The sequence below is a fragment of the Schistosoma haematobium genome, chromosome 5 (assembly GCF_000699445.3).
Source record: "Schistosoma haematobium chromosome 5, whole genome shotgun sequence".
NCBI lineage: Eukaryota > Metazoa > Platyhelminthes > Trematoda > Strigeidida > Schistosomatidae > Schistosoma > Schistosoma haematobium.
This window is the reverse complement of record NC_067200.1, coordinates 6,460,970-6,477,328: the sequence shown is the minus strand read 5'-3', so window position 1 is coordinate 6,477,328 and position 16,359 is coordinate 6,460,970. Positions and strand designations below refer to the sequence as shown.

At 36.0% G+C, this 16,359-nt stretch overlaps 1 protein-coding gene across 2 annotated transcripts; it reads left to right on the top strand.

Annotated features, from left to right (window-relative positions):
- The first annotated feature begins 5,455 nt into the window (after window positions 1-5,455).
- MS3_00009047 (uncharacterized protein) lies at window positions 5,456-11,023 on the top strand. 2 transcript variants are annotated; one of them, XM_051217379.1, is made up of 5 exons: window positions 5,456-5,524; window positions 7,689-7,787; window positions 7,834-7,985; window positions 8,025-8,127; window positions 9,807-11,023. In XM_051217379.1, the coding sequence occupies exons 2-5, from the start codon at window positions 7,691-7,693 to the stop codon at window positions 9,938-9,940; spliced, it is 486 nt and encodes a 161-aa protein (XP_051064772.1). In that variant the 5' UTR covers window positions 5,456-5,524; window positions 7,689-7,690; the 3' UTR covers window positions 9,941-11,023. The 2 variants fall into 2 exon arrangements, with proteins under 2 accessions (XP_051064772.1, XP_012801905.2); XM_012946451.2 differs by lacking the exon at window positions 5,456-5,524 and having other exon boundaries at window positions 7,641-7,787; window positions 9,807-10,265.
- The last annotated feature ends 5,336 nt before the right edge of the window (window positions 11,024-16,359 follow it).

Genomic DNA, 16,359 nt, shown 5'->3' with positions numbered 1-16,359 from the left:
GGATCTCAAAATGGTGTTTAGATTCCGTTCATGTCTCATGCTAAAGTTAACAGCTTGACATTTAGACGGTTTAAGTATGAGACCATTACCAACAGACCAACAATCAATACGAGACAAAAACTCATTCATTTATATGGGATGTAAAGAGGAAGAGATAGGCATACATACCGTGAGATCATTCGCATATTTCACAAAAGTGTTTTCTGTGGAAGATGGCAGATCATGCAGGAAAAATAGAGAAAAGAAGAGATGAATGAACATCCCCCTGTGGTACACCTTCATGAGACAGTAGAGATTCTGAACACTTTCCTCCAACCACAGTGTACTGTTCCCTTCCAGAGAGGTAGGAACATAGCCAGTTGGTTATCCAGCTGTCAGTGTTGACGCTGATTTACTTGTTAATTAAGCGTTGTCTTGGTATAGAATCAAAAGCTGAAGTATAGTCCAGAAAAGCACATCGAACATACTTCTTACCCTTTCTAAGCTGAACACTATATTGTGATGCAGAACAGCAACAGCATCTAAGGTGCTTCTTACAGTTTCGCAAGGTCTTTTCGTTAACAGATGATGACAAAAAGCGATTGGTTAATGCACCTGAATTTTAAATAATAAATATAGATTACTTCCTATACAGCCGTAAAATCGGCATTTCTGAAGTGCTCATTTTGGCGAAGTGACAAGTAGTGTGAAATTACTGGCAACCTCAGGTTTCATGAGGCACGACAAAACCTATCACACTGATGTTTTAGGATCATTATCCACTAACCACGTTAACATGGCCATATGTAATACGAACAAACTGTAAGATTATTGTGGTTGACTTACAAATCTATCCCTTGTTTCTTTCTGCTGCAAACCAGTGTCCAACATCTGCAGTTCCGCTTCAAATGACAAAGGGAACTGCTGACTTGATAGTACGTAATCAAATTGATGCGGGTGTTCGCGTTCACTGAACTTCGCTAGTAGCAGCTTTACATTTGTACTCAAGTCGGTAATAGCTGAAGATATGTTCTGTATCATTGTATACAACCTATCAAGTTTGAAAAACTTCACTTGATCGTACAGGTGACTTAGTGGGCTTCTAAAGCACAGCCTACATACATAGACTCTAATGTTGACGGTGATGTATCTTATTGTGTCGAACTACTTCATTAACATCTAAATAGTAATGAAACGTACTTGGCAATGGCAAGACGACTTTGTCAAACAACAGAAATTTCGGATATTGTACGTGACTCATTCCAGCCTGCATCTCGGCCACATCCATGTCTACTGAACTCTAAAGAAATCCTTCTTTACGCTTCAATGCATCTCTAAGAAGTGTTAGTAAGATTATTGTACTGACCACTTGGGCTTCTCAGTGTTGAGTGGCAAGGTGTTTTCCTCCGCTCAAGTGTTTTTACGGTGAAGTTCCAGTATTTGGAGGGAAAATAACATAACCTTTGCAGACTTCGGACCATCCATAGTAAATTATAGTCTCTATGTTTGTTACCCACTGAATTCGAGAGTGACTTTACATTTCAGAACTGACCAACTGTCATCTGGTCGGTGGCTGTTTAGCAGGTCGATATCGACCAGCTCCGTTGGAAAGAGGCAAAGTTCTTTGACAAAAATCCACTGCTTGGCTGCTATAATAAGTTGTTTCTTGCTAGGAGGGTCAACCATAACGTAGTGTTTGTTAGAGGGCTAAACATAACATAAGAGGTAATGAAAAGGTTTATGATCATGAATTAAGCACAAATGAAACAAAATACATTCACGTAAAAGCATGCAACAATGGAACTATAACTAAATAATTGATACAATTAATGACTATACATTTACAGCCAATGTCCTTAACCGATAACCATGTGTGAACATGGCTAACTACGGAGCACATAAATATTCCTATATCACTGAAGGGGAAAGAGTCTTCGAAGTAATTACGTGGGTCAGTGAAAGACCTAAATTTTAGCAGTATATTCTCCCCTATATCAGTGATTAAACCAGACTTTCCGTTTACAACGACAACATTATTAGGCCTAAATGAATTTATTTTACCATTCTTAAACGTAATTACTTGTTTATTTGAGACCTCCTTAGTGGCTATTGGGGTAGTATTGGTTAAACATCTGGAGACGTTTTCTCCGCATAACGCTGAGATGCTCGCTTTGCAACATCACACCCGCTATGCATAGATTTTCTTATTTATCTCATGTAAGACTCGAATGGAAAGGTTGACATACTATCTGAAGGTCCATGTGCACGAACGTAATTAGGAAGGTGCTGCAACATATGCACATTGTAAACTAAGTTTTCAGACTCATAAGACCATTCGTATTCCTGAAGAAAGTTTCGTAAATCTATTCTGACGAATTCTACAACCGTATTATGTCATTTAGGGTGCGCAAGCAGATAAATGGATAACGCTAAACACCGGAAATTAAGATACAAAGGTTGCGGCAATGTTTTTTGCAAAATCACTGGACCTAGATATTGAAGGAACAACCTACATTCCGAAGCTTTCCATATTGATACGAAGTCAAGTGTACGGCAGTTACGCTGAAAGTCGAGGGAAGTACTTGCCGCGCAACCAGATATTAAATTATTTATGTCTCTAATTGCACATGAGTTCATGTTAAGCTGTTTTTCATATGAAAATTCTATCCAGATATTAGCTAGCTTTTAAGCGACACCTAGGTACACCATGTGCATAAGATCTAAAGGAAAAGTTAAGATCATATTAATTGAAAGCGTTTACACAATCCAGTGACCTTGATGGTGAATAGATTGAGCCTGACGACGAAAGCTGTCATCCATTCTTAACGTATATTCACCATTTGGAAAAGACGTCTTCCCCTCAAGCTGTCTCCTAAGTACAATTCACCTGCCATAACCTGCCTTACCATTGTGATTAACACTGTACCTAACAGCAGAACAAGTAGGAGCGTCACATATTACAGCGGACAACTTAATAGATATGTATTTATTAAACTTAGCACTAAACGGACCCACGTCAGTCATTTCTTTTATTTCAGAAATTATGTCCGCAGAAAATTCGTTGACTTCTGCCGGTCTACTTTTCCCTCCGTAGCTCCCTATCATGAACACGTCACTAAACTTTGGGGCAACGATCCATCCTAACATAGGCCTTAAATGTTGACTAGAGCTCCTAGACATAGAACGTCCATCTACATTAATATACAATTTGAAGTACCAAAACCAAAAGCACACAACCAAAGTTCAACATATCTTAGCAGATTGATTTTCAATCCGAGGTGGTTGTAAACCTGTAGAATTATGGTCTACTGCGATTTTAGTACTGCTCTAATAATAGACCTAATCCTAAAATTGTAGATTTGCCATGATATAACTGCCTAATCCATAAGATCTTACGTGGAAGTCACATCATCGTCTACACTAATTCACTGTATCGTAACAACTACCAATATATGATGGAGAACAAGCTTAGGCTAGAGAAAGAACAATATATTTAATATGATTAAAAGATATTAGGTAACATTCCGCAGGGACCACGCCTGCATGTCCAAGTCATGCCATCCGATCAACCCTGATTCACTCAACCTATTGTTCCCACTTTTTCCATCGTTAGGTATTTCTCCACGTTAAATACTGAATATATATTTTCGAAGTAATCTCGTGTTCAGCTTTGAGGATTATGTGGTTATGATCCAATGCCACTAAAAACCCCACTACTGATGATTTTTGGTTGGACAATTGTGCATGTCCTCAGGACACTTCTGATGCCCCTTGGTAAGTCCGGAACCAGGTCTCGGAAATCATTCAGAATTCGATCAGCATCACTGATGGTGAGAAAGCTTTTTGTAATTAATTTCATCAGTACATTGTTGATCTGCTCTTTTCGATTAACGTACTTTTGAGAGCATAAGTTATTGTCATTATATCCTGTAAGAAATATAATAACGTATTGAATTCACGTACATACCATTATTATCTAGAAACCTTTGAGTGCTGTTGCTATTGGATGGTGTATCAGTTGAAGGATTCTTATCACAATTAATTTCTCTATCGAGTGCTATGAATTAAACATACACCACTGTTATAGTCAGTTACATTTGATTGTGCTTTCATTAGCAAACTGACTAAACGAAAGCAAGTTATGTTTTTTCATGAAAGCTGTTCGTATTTTATTCTGCCGTCTGTGATAAGTCGATCTGTGACATCCGGGGACGCGTGACAATTTAATAGTGGCCCTACGTCCACGAGCTCAGTGACTTTAATTGAACTCACAGTAATGGACTAACAAGGTAATTAGTTATAATGAACATGAAAAATAGAGAGCACGTCACTCACCTGCATCACTTTAGTCATTTGTGATGGCTACCAAGCATGTCGGAACACTTTAGCTAAACAAAAAAACGAGGTCAGTGTCTATGCGTCTCAGACAAATCCCTGTGTTCGTATTTTGTTACTTGTGTTTACGACAATAGTCTTGCTTTTTATTAGGCGGTGCCTTATTTTTCTGACGTTTATGAAAACATAAGTACGCGATGCGGCACATCCAAATTTGGATGTACAACTTGCTTTTATTCGAATAAAGGCATGTTGTACAGATCGACCACGCGTGCAAGGCCGAGCCATTTCGTCAGACCTAAGCGAATTGATTCAAGTCATTGTTACCGCCTTCTCCGTCGCTAGGTTTTTATCTACGTTCAATGTTGAATATCTAGTTCCCCAATTGTACCGTGTTCAACTTTGAAGATTGTCTAGTTAGGGCCCAATGCTACTACAAATCTACAACGTAGGTTAGCCTTTATGCATATTTTATTCACAATTCCAAATGATAGCCTATTCCAATTTACTTATGAAAGAAAACTTATGCGGGACGAAGTTTTACGGCATGTTAAACCAATAGTGTTGTATTTTAATCAGTGTAGTGTGGTTCCTTAGATTAGCGAATCGGTGAAACCAACTATCAGGTTTGAAAAGTGCTGTAATCGGTGTATGAGACTGGAGTGAACACATGGTCCAGCCTAGATCTCTTCTCCCAAAGTGATTCCAATCTCAATGTGTCACATAATAAAGAGTGAATTTTGACACAGCCTAATATTGAATAGTTTTATTGAGATATCACTGTGTTCCTTCGACTCTCAACTTGTCATACTAATGAATATGAACGAACGACATTCGAGGATTGAACGACTACATACCTTATGCAGTGTTAGTTTGGACTTATGCTCATAGAAACAATGAATTATACAATTCACATTAGGTTCTGTAGGCATTCCTATTCAAGTCTATAGAGAGCTTCGTAAAAGTAGTTCAACAACTTTCGAGTGAGTTAATGCGGTTGTCACTTGAAGAACAACAATTCGTGCTTTTTCAATCACAGTTTCATTTATTAGGCCATCAGTGAGTGATTCACGTTCACTGAAGATAATAGTAGAATGCTTTCATTGATAAAGATAATTGTGTTTGGTTACTTTACTAAAACGTGTCACCTTTGAGCGCGTCTTGATGTCCTTGAGATCACGATAATTACTGTCGTCCAATCAAACACCAGGTGGGAATTTATACGTTTATTTGTTGACGTCAAAATCGTTGTTTTGTACATTCGTTTGACGTTCCATCTCACATTATATAGTGACTGTATAGGTCCCTGCTTTATTAAAACGTATCACATTCCTACTTATATGAGTGGTGTATGGATATTTTTCTCATATGCGAAAAGGAATAAATGCATTTATCATTTGGAACCCTAGGATCAGACAAACCACTACCTGGTCGTCAATGTTATCTTATTCCAACATTTATGTACATTTTTGCCTTTAAACTACAATTATGCTAATAATTGTTACGATGCATGCATCGTTAAGTCACTTCAATGACCACTTTTTAATCAATATTGATCTGCATTTGCCCTAGTTACCTCATCAATAATAATGTATTTAAATTTGGAAACGCATTAGATATTTGCCTTTAATAGACAAACTGAATCTACACAGTTCTCAACAAAAATAGAAACTGTTCCACATTTTATTGGTGCCCTCAAACAATGCTAAAACCTAATAATTACCAAACCATATGTTTTCTGCCCAAATTGTAGCGTAAGTCTCTAGTAATTAAATCCTTACGGACTACAATAGATATACTCATTACTAAGACTTATAAACTGCATACATTACGTCTTTTATACACTTCAGGTACTTCTGAATAATAAAAATCACTTTTAATCAAAATAAACTATCCAACACATTTAAAATCCTACTTGTATCTTTTCATGCCTAGCACAAAGGTACTTTAGGTTCTACAGGGATATGGAGAGACGTATGTGTAAGGAAAGATGAACAGAAGAACTAAAGAATAAATGAACTGACAACTCAGCAACCAAGTAGCGTGAGCTTACAATTAGTGATGGCAGCAACTAGTAGCAATCAACGATAGCATGAGCCTGGGACACCTCGTTAATTGCAACCAGAACTGCTGTTATGAGGTTTTAAGTCCTTTACATCCTCCTTCTAGTTTTGAGTAATAATTTGTCATGAATTTATGATTATGCAGTGTTAACTACGACGATTTATGTTTGTTGGTAGACATAGTTGCATTTTGCGCCCGTAGATAGTAAGCTGTTCCTGTATTCCTTTTTCGGCAATTTCGTTAAGTGGATTGACATCACTTAACTAGCTATTAAGCAAAAGGTAAGTTAACTGCATAAAAGTATATTTATTAATATGCAGATAGGATTTACACAACCTCGCCAGTTTTCGATACATGAATTGTTGATTTCGTCGCCTATTTTTCCACTGTTTTTAGTTTATGTCCAAATTTGCTTATGAGCTGCAAATATAGAAATCATAATGATGGAGCATGTAAAGATCTCATGCTTTTCTTTGCAGTGGGATAATGTTGTGGTGTAAATCCTTTTCCCGTTTATCACAAGACTCTCATCCATCAATTTAAAGCTATGATCTTTGATAAGTGACATGCTCAGATGGCTAGTGTTTGACTGTAAGTGCCTTTGAAGAGTTGTTTGCATGTGGGAACTCATTTACCAAGCACAACACTTATGTACTTGGCTCTAGGACTTGGTTAGTACTTAAGAGATGCTGATATTAGCTTCATGTCTAGACCAAATTAGGAGGGGCACTGTTCGAACCCTCGATTTATTGGCAATGTTATGTTTTAATGACAACACCATATAACAAAATATAATTTTACACTCCAAAATCATTCTGTATCTGTAATTTAGCAAGAACCATTAAACTACGAAAATAGGTTCGACGATACACCGATTTCATGAAATTCATCCCAACTTTAGGAGCGATAAGCTTTATTAAACTATTATTTGTCATATTTACAGCAAACTGGTAAAAATGAGCAGGAAACGGAATGAATTGAGACTAACTTAAATTCCACCAACCACCGTTGTCATTCAAGAAAAGCCAAAGTTATATTGTATTTGAAATCACCTTTCAACGGTATTTTTATGCAAAGTTTCATGGTCGGTATACGTTTCGGTGAATTGTGCTAATTTAGAGTAGATGAGAATTTTTTACAAGTCTTGCCCTATTTATACCTGAACGTCTTATATGTGTTCTCTCATTTATGGTCGTTTCAGTGTTCGTTTGGTCTTACTTCGGGGTTAGGACAAACTATTTTCATTGTTGTATGAGATCTATGTACGTTCTGTACAGTTTATTGTATGCCTTCAACGTCCTTTTTTGTAGAAATGTTTGTTAGTTTGTCAGCTGGAGCATTGTTTTATGCATCTGGTAAAGTCGTGCATGGTTTTGGAAGAGGATCAAAACAGCTGGGAATTCCAACTGGTTTGTTGCATGTTATCGCTTATTGCTTTATTGGTGGTCTATGTAGCAAATCTTGAAGAATCTATTGTTACTGAAATACCAGACTCAACTAAAAATGGCATTTACTTCGGATGGGCTAAATTGAGCAACACTCCAGTGTATAAAATGGTGATGAGTATTGGATGGAATCCTTATTTTAAAAATATCAAACGTTCTGTGGTCAGGAAATCCTTTTTCTTATCGTCTAATTTATTATAGGAAGTCCATATACTCCATAGATTTGAGGAGAATTTCTATGGTGACACAATTGAGGTAATTGCTGTTAAGTACTTCAGACCTGAATATGACTTTCCAAGCATTGGTAAGTTGATTATATTTCACATTTATTTTACCTGAGCTGAGATCATATATAGCTAAGTTTGCATTTCAGTAACAAAGTACATTTTTGTGCATAAATCTATGGATAATACTTATCGTGCTAGGAGAACACTCGAGTTATTCAAGTGTTTACACCTTAATTTGAACTTATGATCCTATTACTAGTGGTTGAGAACCTGGATTGTTGACGATGACGTTAAGTTACCTAGGTTATTCGCCTCATAGTAGCTTACCGTCGTTATAAGTTTTGGTTTATAAATATATAAAGCGATACTTTTTATTGGGAGCAGTGTGATGTATTATACCATGGAATGCTTCAGCTACTCGTCTTTGTAATTGGGAAAGCAAATTCGAATTATTTAGACAGTCTCAAAATCGATGTGTTTATTTAATTAGATGACAACTGTCTCTACTGTTGATTGTACTGGAAAATTTTCAAGTTATACAGAGCTGTCAGATTTCCTTGTATGACTTAAATGAATTTTGGTGCGATTCAAAAATTTCTGGAAAAATCTCTTAATATAAAAATGGGGTATTATCGACACAAAATAATCTGTAAACACATGTCTGTGCTGAAACAAAAAGGATTTTATAATAAAAATTTGTTGGTTGTTTTGCAAAAGACTTAGTCCTTGCTGATCTTAGAATTCATTATAGTTTTGTTATGATTGATCAATAAAATAAAACCACTGTGCCCATCGATGTAGTTTGTTTCGACTACTGTATTTTGGGAATACAGTATCATTAGGAATTTTTAAAAATATCTAACTAAACAAATAACATTTATCGTTTTCAACCAAACCATCATTTCTATCATATAAATACGTAAAGTATCCGGCTTTTAATAAGTGAGTTATTTGCTTAAATCATATATACTTCGATCTAGGCTAATTAGTGGCATTATTAGTCGTCATATACATGCTGAACACATAAAAACCATAAAGTCCCCACATACTCTGGTACGGCTGAGATAGGGGAGAGTCGGCTCTCCCTTTCGAAATGCTCTCACATGGCCACATGCATACAACCACTGCCAAGGAAGCCCCACTCACTGCCTTCTCGCGACGGGGGTGTTGTTTACGAAATTAAGAGGACGAAGAGCGAATATCCTGTGTTGTAACCGGGTTGATGGACACGGAGAGTCCACATGGGAGAGTTGGAAAACCCTGATTTCTAATCAGTGATGCACATGGGGTCCGGGATCCTGAGGGAGCAAACGGCGTATGAACAAATTACTGGTCACTGGCTACTATGAGACTGCACCTGCTAATGTTGCCCCACTGCCTTGTGGATCAGACCTTAAGGTCAAGGGTTCCGGGTGTGACTCCCTGAGAAAATCACTTGTTTTGGTTTGGGCACCCGGACAGTATCCCAGCCCTCATACAAATCGAATGATTTGTGTGACGCATATCTATTTGGTGCCTCCTTGTACCAATGTTTATGTGTTTCAATAATAATAATGATAATAATAATAATAATAAACACATAAAACTTATATTTGACAAATGAGCTATTATCAGCGAGATGAACTGTATGCATTTTGTAATGCTTCTTTTGTTCGATTGTTTTATTAAACTGTTAACTACTTACATAATAATGAATGTTTTCTTTCTTGCTAATCAGTTTATTCCTTTAACTTGTTGTTGTTGTAGATAACTTTAGCGGATTTAATTAAACAAATACATACAGATATATGTGAAGCTAATTTATTCCTTGATAAATCAGAAGCTTTGGTCTGGAGTAAACATGATTTGTTCAATGAAAAAAGATCGATGATCAACTACAAATGTACTTAACAGAAACACATTCATTATATCTTCTTCTATAGTAACTAATCTATTGTATATAGAATAGATTTATGCGCGGATATGTAAATGATAGTTGATGATGGTGTGAAATGAGATCAACCCCATTTTGACTAATTTGATTTTTTATATATTTTTCTTATTATTATCATTATTGTTCTGGCACGTTTTAACTTGAATAGAACTGTATTATGGTTTAATAATTTAGTTGTATTATCCATATATCTATCGGTTAACAAGCAATCGCCAATGATGTATGATACATATACATATACTAGCCAATTCTCTGAGTTGTTTTCCGACATTTCTAGATTAGAAAGGGCAAAGAACAGTGTAGGAAGTGTTATTAATAATCTGTCAGTACTTATATTTCTCATGTATTTATTTATGTGTAGTTAAGGCGATCTAAATAATACCAAAATCTGTTTTGAAATATGAATTAGTGAAGGATCTATTTGCCCATATAATGTCTTATTCTCATATTTGTATATTTGCTGTGTAACTTTGATACACCCCATGTTCTAGGCTTAGTAGTCTATTTATAAATATGCTTATTGGTCAATTGAATAATTGTGATATGTGCAACATTCCTGGCTGTTGAGTCCAGAACATCAACCTCAGCTTCCGCAATACGAATAGTGTATTTCAAGCATACTGGGTTCATGTACAAGCCAAACAGACCACATCGTACCATAAAATAGAAATACAAAATCTAGCCAAGTGTGGATGTGAATGTGGGGGACTGTAATTAGTAGACTGGGTATAACTCAAGAGTGGTAAATCGTATAGTAATAGTCTGTGGGTCGAAATAAAGCTCATAATAAGAGAAACATGAATATGCGTAGTTTAGTTACTTAACAATTATACAATAAAAAATATATGTATAGTTATTAGTCCAGAAATAGATCGCAACAGTTACCATTTATTATTCTCACTGGGATATAATAGATACTTAGCACAATCAGTCCTGTGTGGTAGTGAAAGTAAAGTATGATTAGTCGTTGAGTTTGGGCAAACAACTACAGTCTACGGATTATTTAATATGTGATTTTCCTTCCTGTCATTGATTTCTACTCCAGACTCATTGTATGTGATTGCTTGTAATTGCATTGAATAAAGTATTCTCTAGTATTAACCTGGTTCTCTATTTTGGTTCGTGAATCCTGGTTCTAATCTAACGTAATTAGTCTTATTGGCGTGTTAATTTATTATTGTCATATACGTGTATTAGAGGAAAATATCGTAAACCATCTATTACATCATATCCAGAAACAATAAAGTCACTTAAGCACAACAAGTAACCATTAGAAGTTGTTTAAAAGGTCTCATCTCGAGAAAAAGATGTTCAATATCAGTAAAGCAGTTTATGTTGAATTCCACATACGTTTTATGATATTTCTCTGACAAAATATTTGAAAAGTAGTTCAATATCTTTACTGCAAACAAATTACTTAGTATAATACTGTTAAGTTCGCTACTTGATTAACGCGGAATACGGTTTACAACTACGACACTCGAACGTTGGAACTTTACCGTCGTAAATCAGAAGACAGAAGAAAAGCTAAGGAAGTGTTTATTTGGTGAGGAACGAAATGTATATGAAATCACGGGTATTTAAAGATATTAGCATTTGTTAAATCAACATTATATTTCGGCCAATCCATAAAGAGACATATTATGCTACTGTTCAATAGCAACATATCATGTTGATATTCTAGAAAGCTCCATCGTGTTCTGATTGGATAGAAACACTTCGACTCCTTCAAGGCCTCTAGAGGCTCCGTTGTAGTTCTCGGATTCAACAAATACATTTTGCACTAAAGTCATTTATCATGCCCATCCACGTTAGAAGATTTTCAAAGTGTCAAACAAAATTCACCTCAAGATTTGAATTAATTCAAATCACCATTTCAACAAGATCCACTTCCTCAAACATTGTAGTACAAGTGAGTGTGTGTTTATAATGAGAAGACAAAGTTTATCAAAATCATGTGATGATATTAACTCAATACATTTCGAACTGCCATCCGATCAAACATCGACCTTATATTAGAAATTTATTTAAGAAATGGGAGAGGTTACACCAGAAAAATATGCACATGAAAACAACAAAAGTCAAACACATTACTTGTAACATCTATAGTACATGAAAGTCAATATTCACCAGAGTAGATTTCATTCAGCTACAAATTGTCTTTGAATATATAAGGGGGTTTAGAATGTTCTTATAAGTATGGGTGTTACCACATCACTATTCACATTTGATCACTTCTGTACAACAATATAAATGATATACATTGTTTAAGTGTTTCGCGAATGTTGTGTATAACAGATAATTGATTGTTGTCATAGTTGTTACAATCTAAACGGTGATGAGTTTCACGATGATGTGTTAATTCCAATTTATTGAATAGAGAGGGATGAAACTGGGAGAAAATTACCATCAGGAATGTCAAAATTTCATCACTGATCCGATCGATAATTCACTGTTCTCTAATTGGCGGTATCGTTATGTTATACATCAACAGGGCACCTAGGCCACAAGTTGTAACACCAATTATAAAGGAATCATCAGTTCATACAAACAACACAGCAACTCAATTACATAACCATAACACATTGCAAATAAGACACCACATTGTGTACATAAGTAGGTTATTTATGGTTTGAAACTGAGCTATGTGTTTATGATGAATTCACTATAATTTAGGGACAGTAAAATTCATTACAACTGTTAATGAATAGAATGGAAGCTTATAGTGATATCCGTACAAAAATATCGCAAATCAAGTATTTAACAAATATACAATACAATTACGTGTGATAATTCTTCATAGAATCGTTTGAAAAGTTCGGTTATTTCCAGTTATTCCTATCCGATGTAACGATAATATCAACTTTATAGTCTTTGTGATCCCATGTTTGTACTGTCAAAGAATTCACAGTTTTGTTCAGTACCTTCTTTTCCCCTAAAGTGGTTGAAGTAATTTTTTGAGCTTCCGTTAATGTTGATTGCTCAACATTAATATTCATTAAGAAATCTATATATGAAGCAGTGGACAAAATTCTGATCAGCGCTAAAACCTAAGCAAACAGGCAATTGATCACTACTCAATTTATTCATCGTAAACAAATCACTTCTACATCAGATCAGTCTCAACCTGAATATATCAGTGTTAACGTCTCCGATTGTGGAATCGAATAAAGTTGGTCCGAGTTCCGCGAAGAACATCATTTCCTTCATATCATTCATATACCTTGTTGAAGAGTATCAGTAAGCACGATATCTAGATCAGGCAAAGCTTTCTAAAAATGTCTTCTACCTAATAAGGCTTAAGAAAACCCATAAGCCTAAATTCTGGGTCTATGAAAATTCATTTCTTTCTTTGATTTACGTTAAAAATGAACAATAATGAGAGCCGAAAAATGAATGTATACATATCAGTTTAGAGAATTATGAGGGTTGACAGGTTTAACAATTCAAAATTGTAGACTTACTTCATTTAAAGAGCCATTGGAATATGAAAAGCATAAGACAACTACTTCATCTTAATATGGAACTCCTCAACGATATACATATACGGCTCCGCTAATGATCAAACTCATGACCATCAGGTTTTCTTGTCTATTTATTTTAAGGAATTATTTATCACTACACATCCATCAAAGTTACCAATTCTATAAGCATATTAATGTTAGTAAAAATTTTTTCATGATACGTGTTTATTGTCTACGGGATAAACACTCCGTGACCAGTGGAGCTAATTCGTGTCGCGTAGAGACAGGTATCTACCTCAGCACAATGGAAGATGGTCGCGCAATTTCATGGATTGGTTGGGGTTAGACATTAACACCTTTGGATGCCGACTCAGTAGTCTAGAAGTTAAGCGTTCGCACGCGAGCGACTGAAGGCCCTGGGTTCGAATCTCGCGAGCAGGATCGTGGATGAGCATTGTTGTGGAGTCCCACAATAGGACGAAACGGCCGTCCAGTGCTTCCAGGTTTTCCATGGTGGTCTAGCCTCACTGAACTACTGATCTCAACAGTTGAAACTACTAAAATCTCCACCAAACCCCCTTCTGATAATGCTCGTTCATTTATTTCTCCATTACTATTTCACATGTTTATGTTACATTTGGAACACTGTGGTAGGACATACCAAATATTCCGAAATTCCATTGTTGAATACGATAGACTGCAGCTTCTGTATCATTATTGATGGGTAAATAAATTTTCCTTTACAAATGCACAATTACAATTAGATAGTTGTGGAAAAAGGGTTCAATGGAAATGAATTTAGTCCATACTTATCATTAGACTATGTGGTGTACCAATGTTACTGTATATAAATATATTAACTGAGTAAAGTAATTTTAATTGAGATCTTGAACCAACTGATGTTAGACCATCACAACTGAAAACCTGGATGCACTGGACGGCCGTTGTGGGACTCCTCAGCAGTGCTCATCCACGATCCCGCGAGCGGGATTCGAACCCAGGGCCCTCGGTCTCGCGTGCGAACGCTTAACCAACTGGACCACTGAGCCGGCATCCAACGGTAATAGTTTCTAACATCAACCAATCCACGAAATTGCGCGACCAACTTCCATTGTACTTAAGTAGATAACTGTCTCTATCCGACAAGGATTAGCTCCACTGGTCACGGCTTCTCACTAGAACTCCGAGAATTCCCTCACGAAGCTAGTCACTAGTGAGCACATGTTGATTACGAGTAAAATAATTTTAACAAAGCTTATTAGTAGCATCATATTATTCATTCAAAGTGTAGTGAGCTTACACTTACACGTAGATGTATACTGGTTCGGACAAGTATAAGGCAAGATATTGATATGGTAATTAACTAAGGGAATCTGATTGCAATAAATATTGATTTTTACTCGTTCAAATGGTTGATAATGTGTGTTTTTATTCATGTATAATTTGTATCTATGTGTATGACTACTGTAGGTAATAAAAACCAGCTTCTAGTTGAACGGCAAATCAGGAGACGTTGGAGGTGGATAGAACATATATTACGAGAATTATTGAACTGCATCGCGAGGCAAGCGCTTACCTGGAATCCTGAAAGGAAACGGAAAAGAGAAAGGCCAAATAACACATTGAGTGAGGAATTGGAAGCAGACATGAAAAGGATGAATAACAACTGGAAAGAACTAGAAAGGATTGTCCAGGACAGAGTTGGGTTAGGAATGCCTGTGGGCGGCCTACTCTCTTCTCCGAGGGGTAAGAGGTGTAATTAAGTGAGTAAGTATGACTAATGTTATGTTTGCCTGTTTAATCAGAATAAATGTTTGGATTACGTAGACATGATAAAAAAATTCACGGAACGATTAATGGCCATATCAGTCAACCAATCAAACCTTATCATGTCATCGGCATACATCACAAAACCCATGTTTCAATCAATCTCTGTACTTTATACTACTGGTCTCTCGAGTCGGAGTCTTTGAAATACTACTATTCCGTATTAAACATACTGATATCATGTTGCCATCTGTGACCCACTCACCATATTAGAACACTCGGATTCAGATAGGCTTGAAAACTTCATTCACGTGACAATTTATGCTTTGAATATCGTGATTTGATCGTAACTCTAAAGAAACAAATCGTTAGATCTCACTCCAGAGATTAAATTTAGTGTAGTATTTATGGTAAGCCAAAAATATCTTGGATTCATTTTCATGAGTTATTGTGCACATGCATCATTCAAGAAGTTTAAATAAGGATTAAACGATTATTCCATATTGTAGTGAATGAGAACACAAATGCGGACAATCGAATATATTTAAACATAAAATCACAAAATATCAATCGTTTCAGACTTTATTGTTCTTTTGTTTCTATGCCAATCCTTGTTCTTTTCTCGGTCAGACTATAATTTATGGACGAACCAATCAGATATAAGATAACCAATCATGAATTTGGGCGCGGAATTCACCCATGCACTTGGCTGAATAGAGTTTTGGCATTGTTGCTGCTGTCATTTCGTGATGAAAAGCCTAAATCTAATTTTTAACTCTAACTATCATCTGTAAATGGGAATTCTAACTGCTTTATAACCCTCATTTAGTCCTAATTAGTAGTTGTTCACTCTCATGGTCACTTCAGAGTCATCCAAAGGTCGTCCATAAATTATAGTCTCACCCTTTTCTCTTCAATTTTCTCAACTTTTTGACACTAGGCATTTCGCTATCGATTGATGATACATACTACTTATATCTGTTAACATCAGATACCATACACTATAATACTACTACTACTACTACTACTACTACCTAGTTTTCAGTAGTCTATGAATTACTGATTAGTATTATTTAATTTGTTTTGTAAAAGATAGTGAATGGATTAGCCCGCTAATCTCACAATATCGATCACGATCACATCAT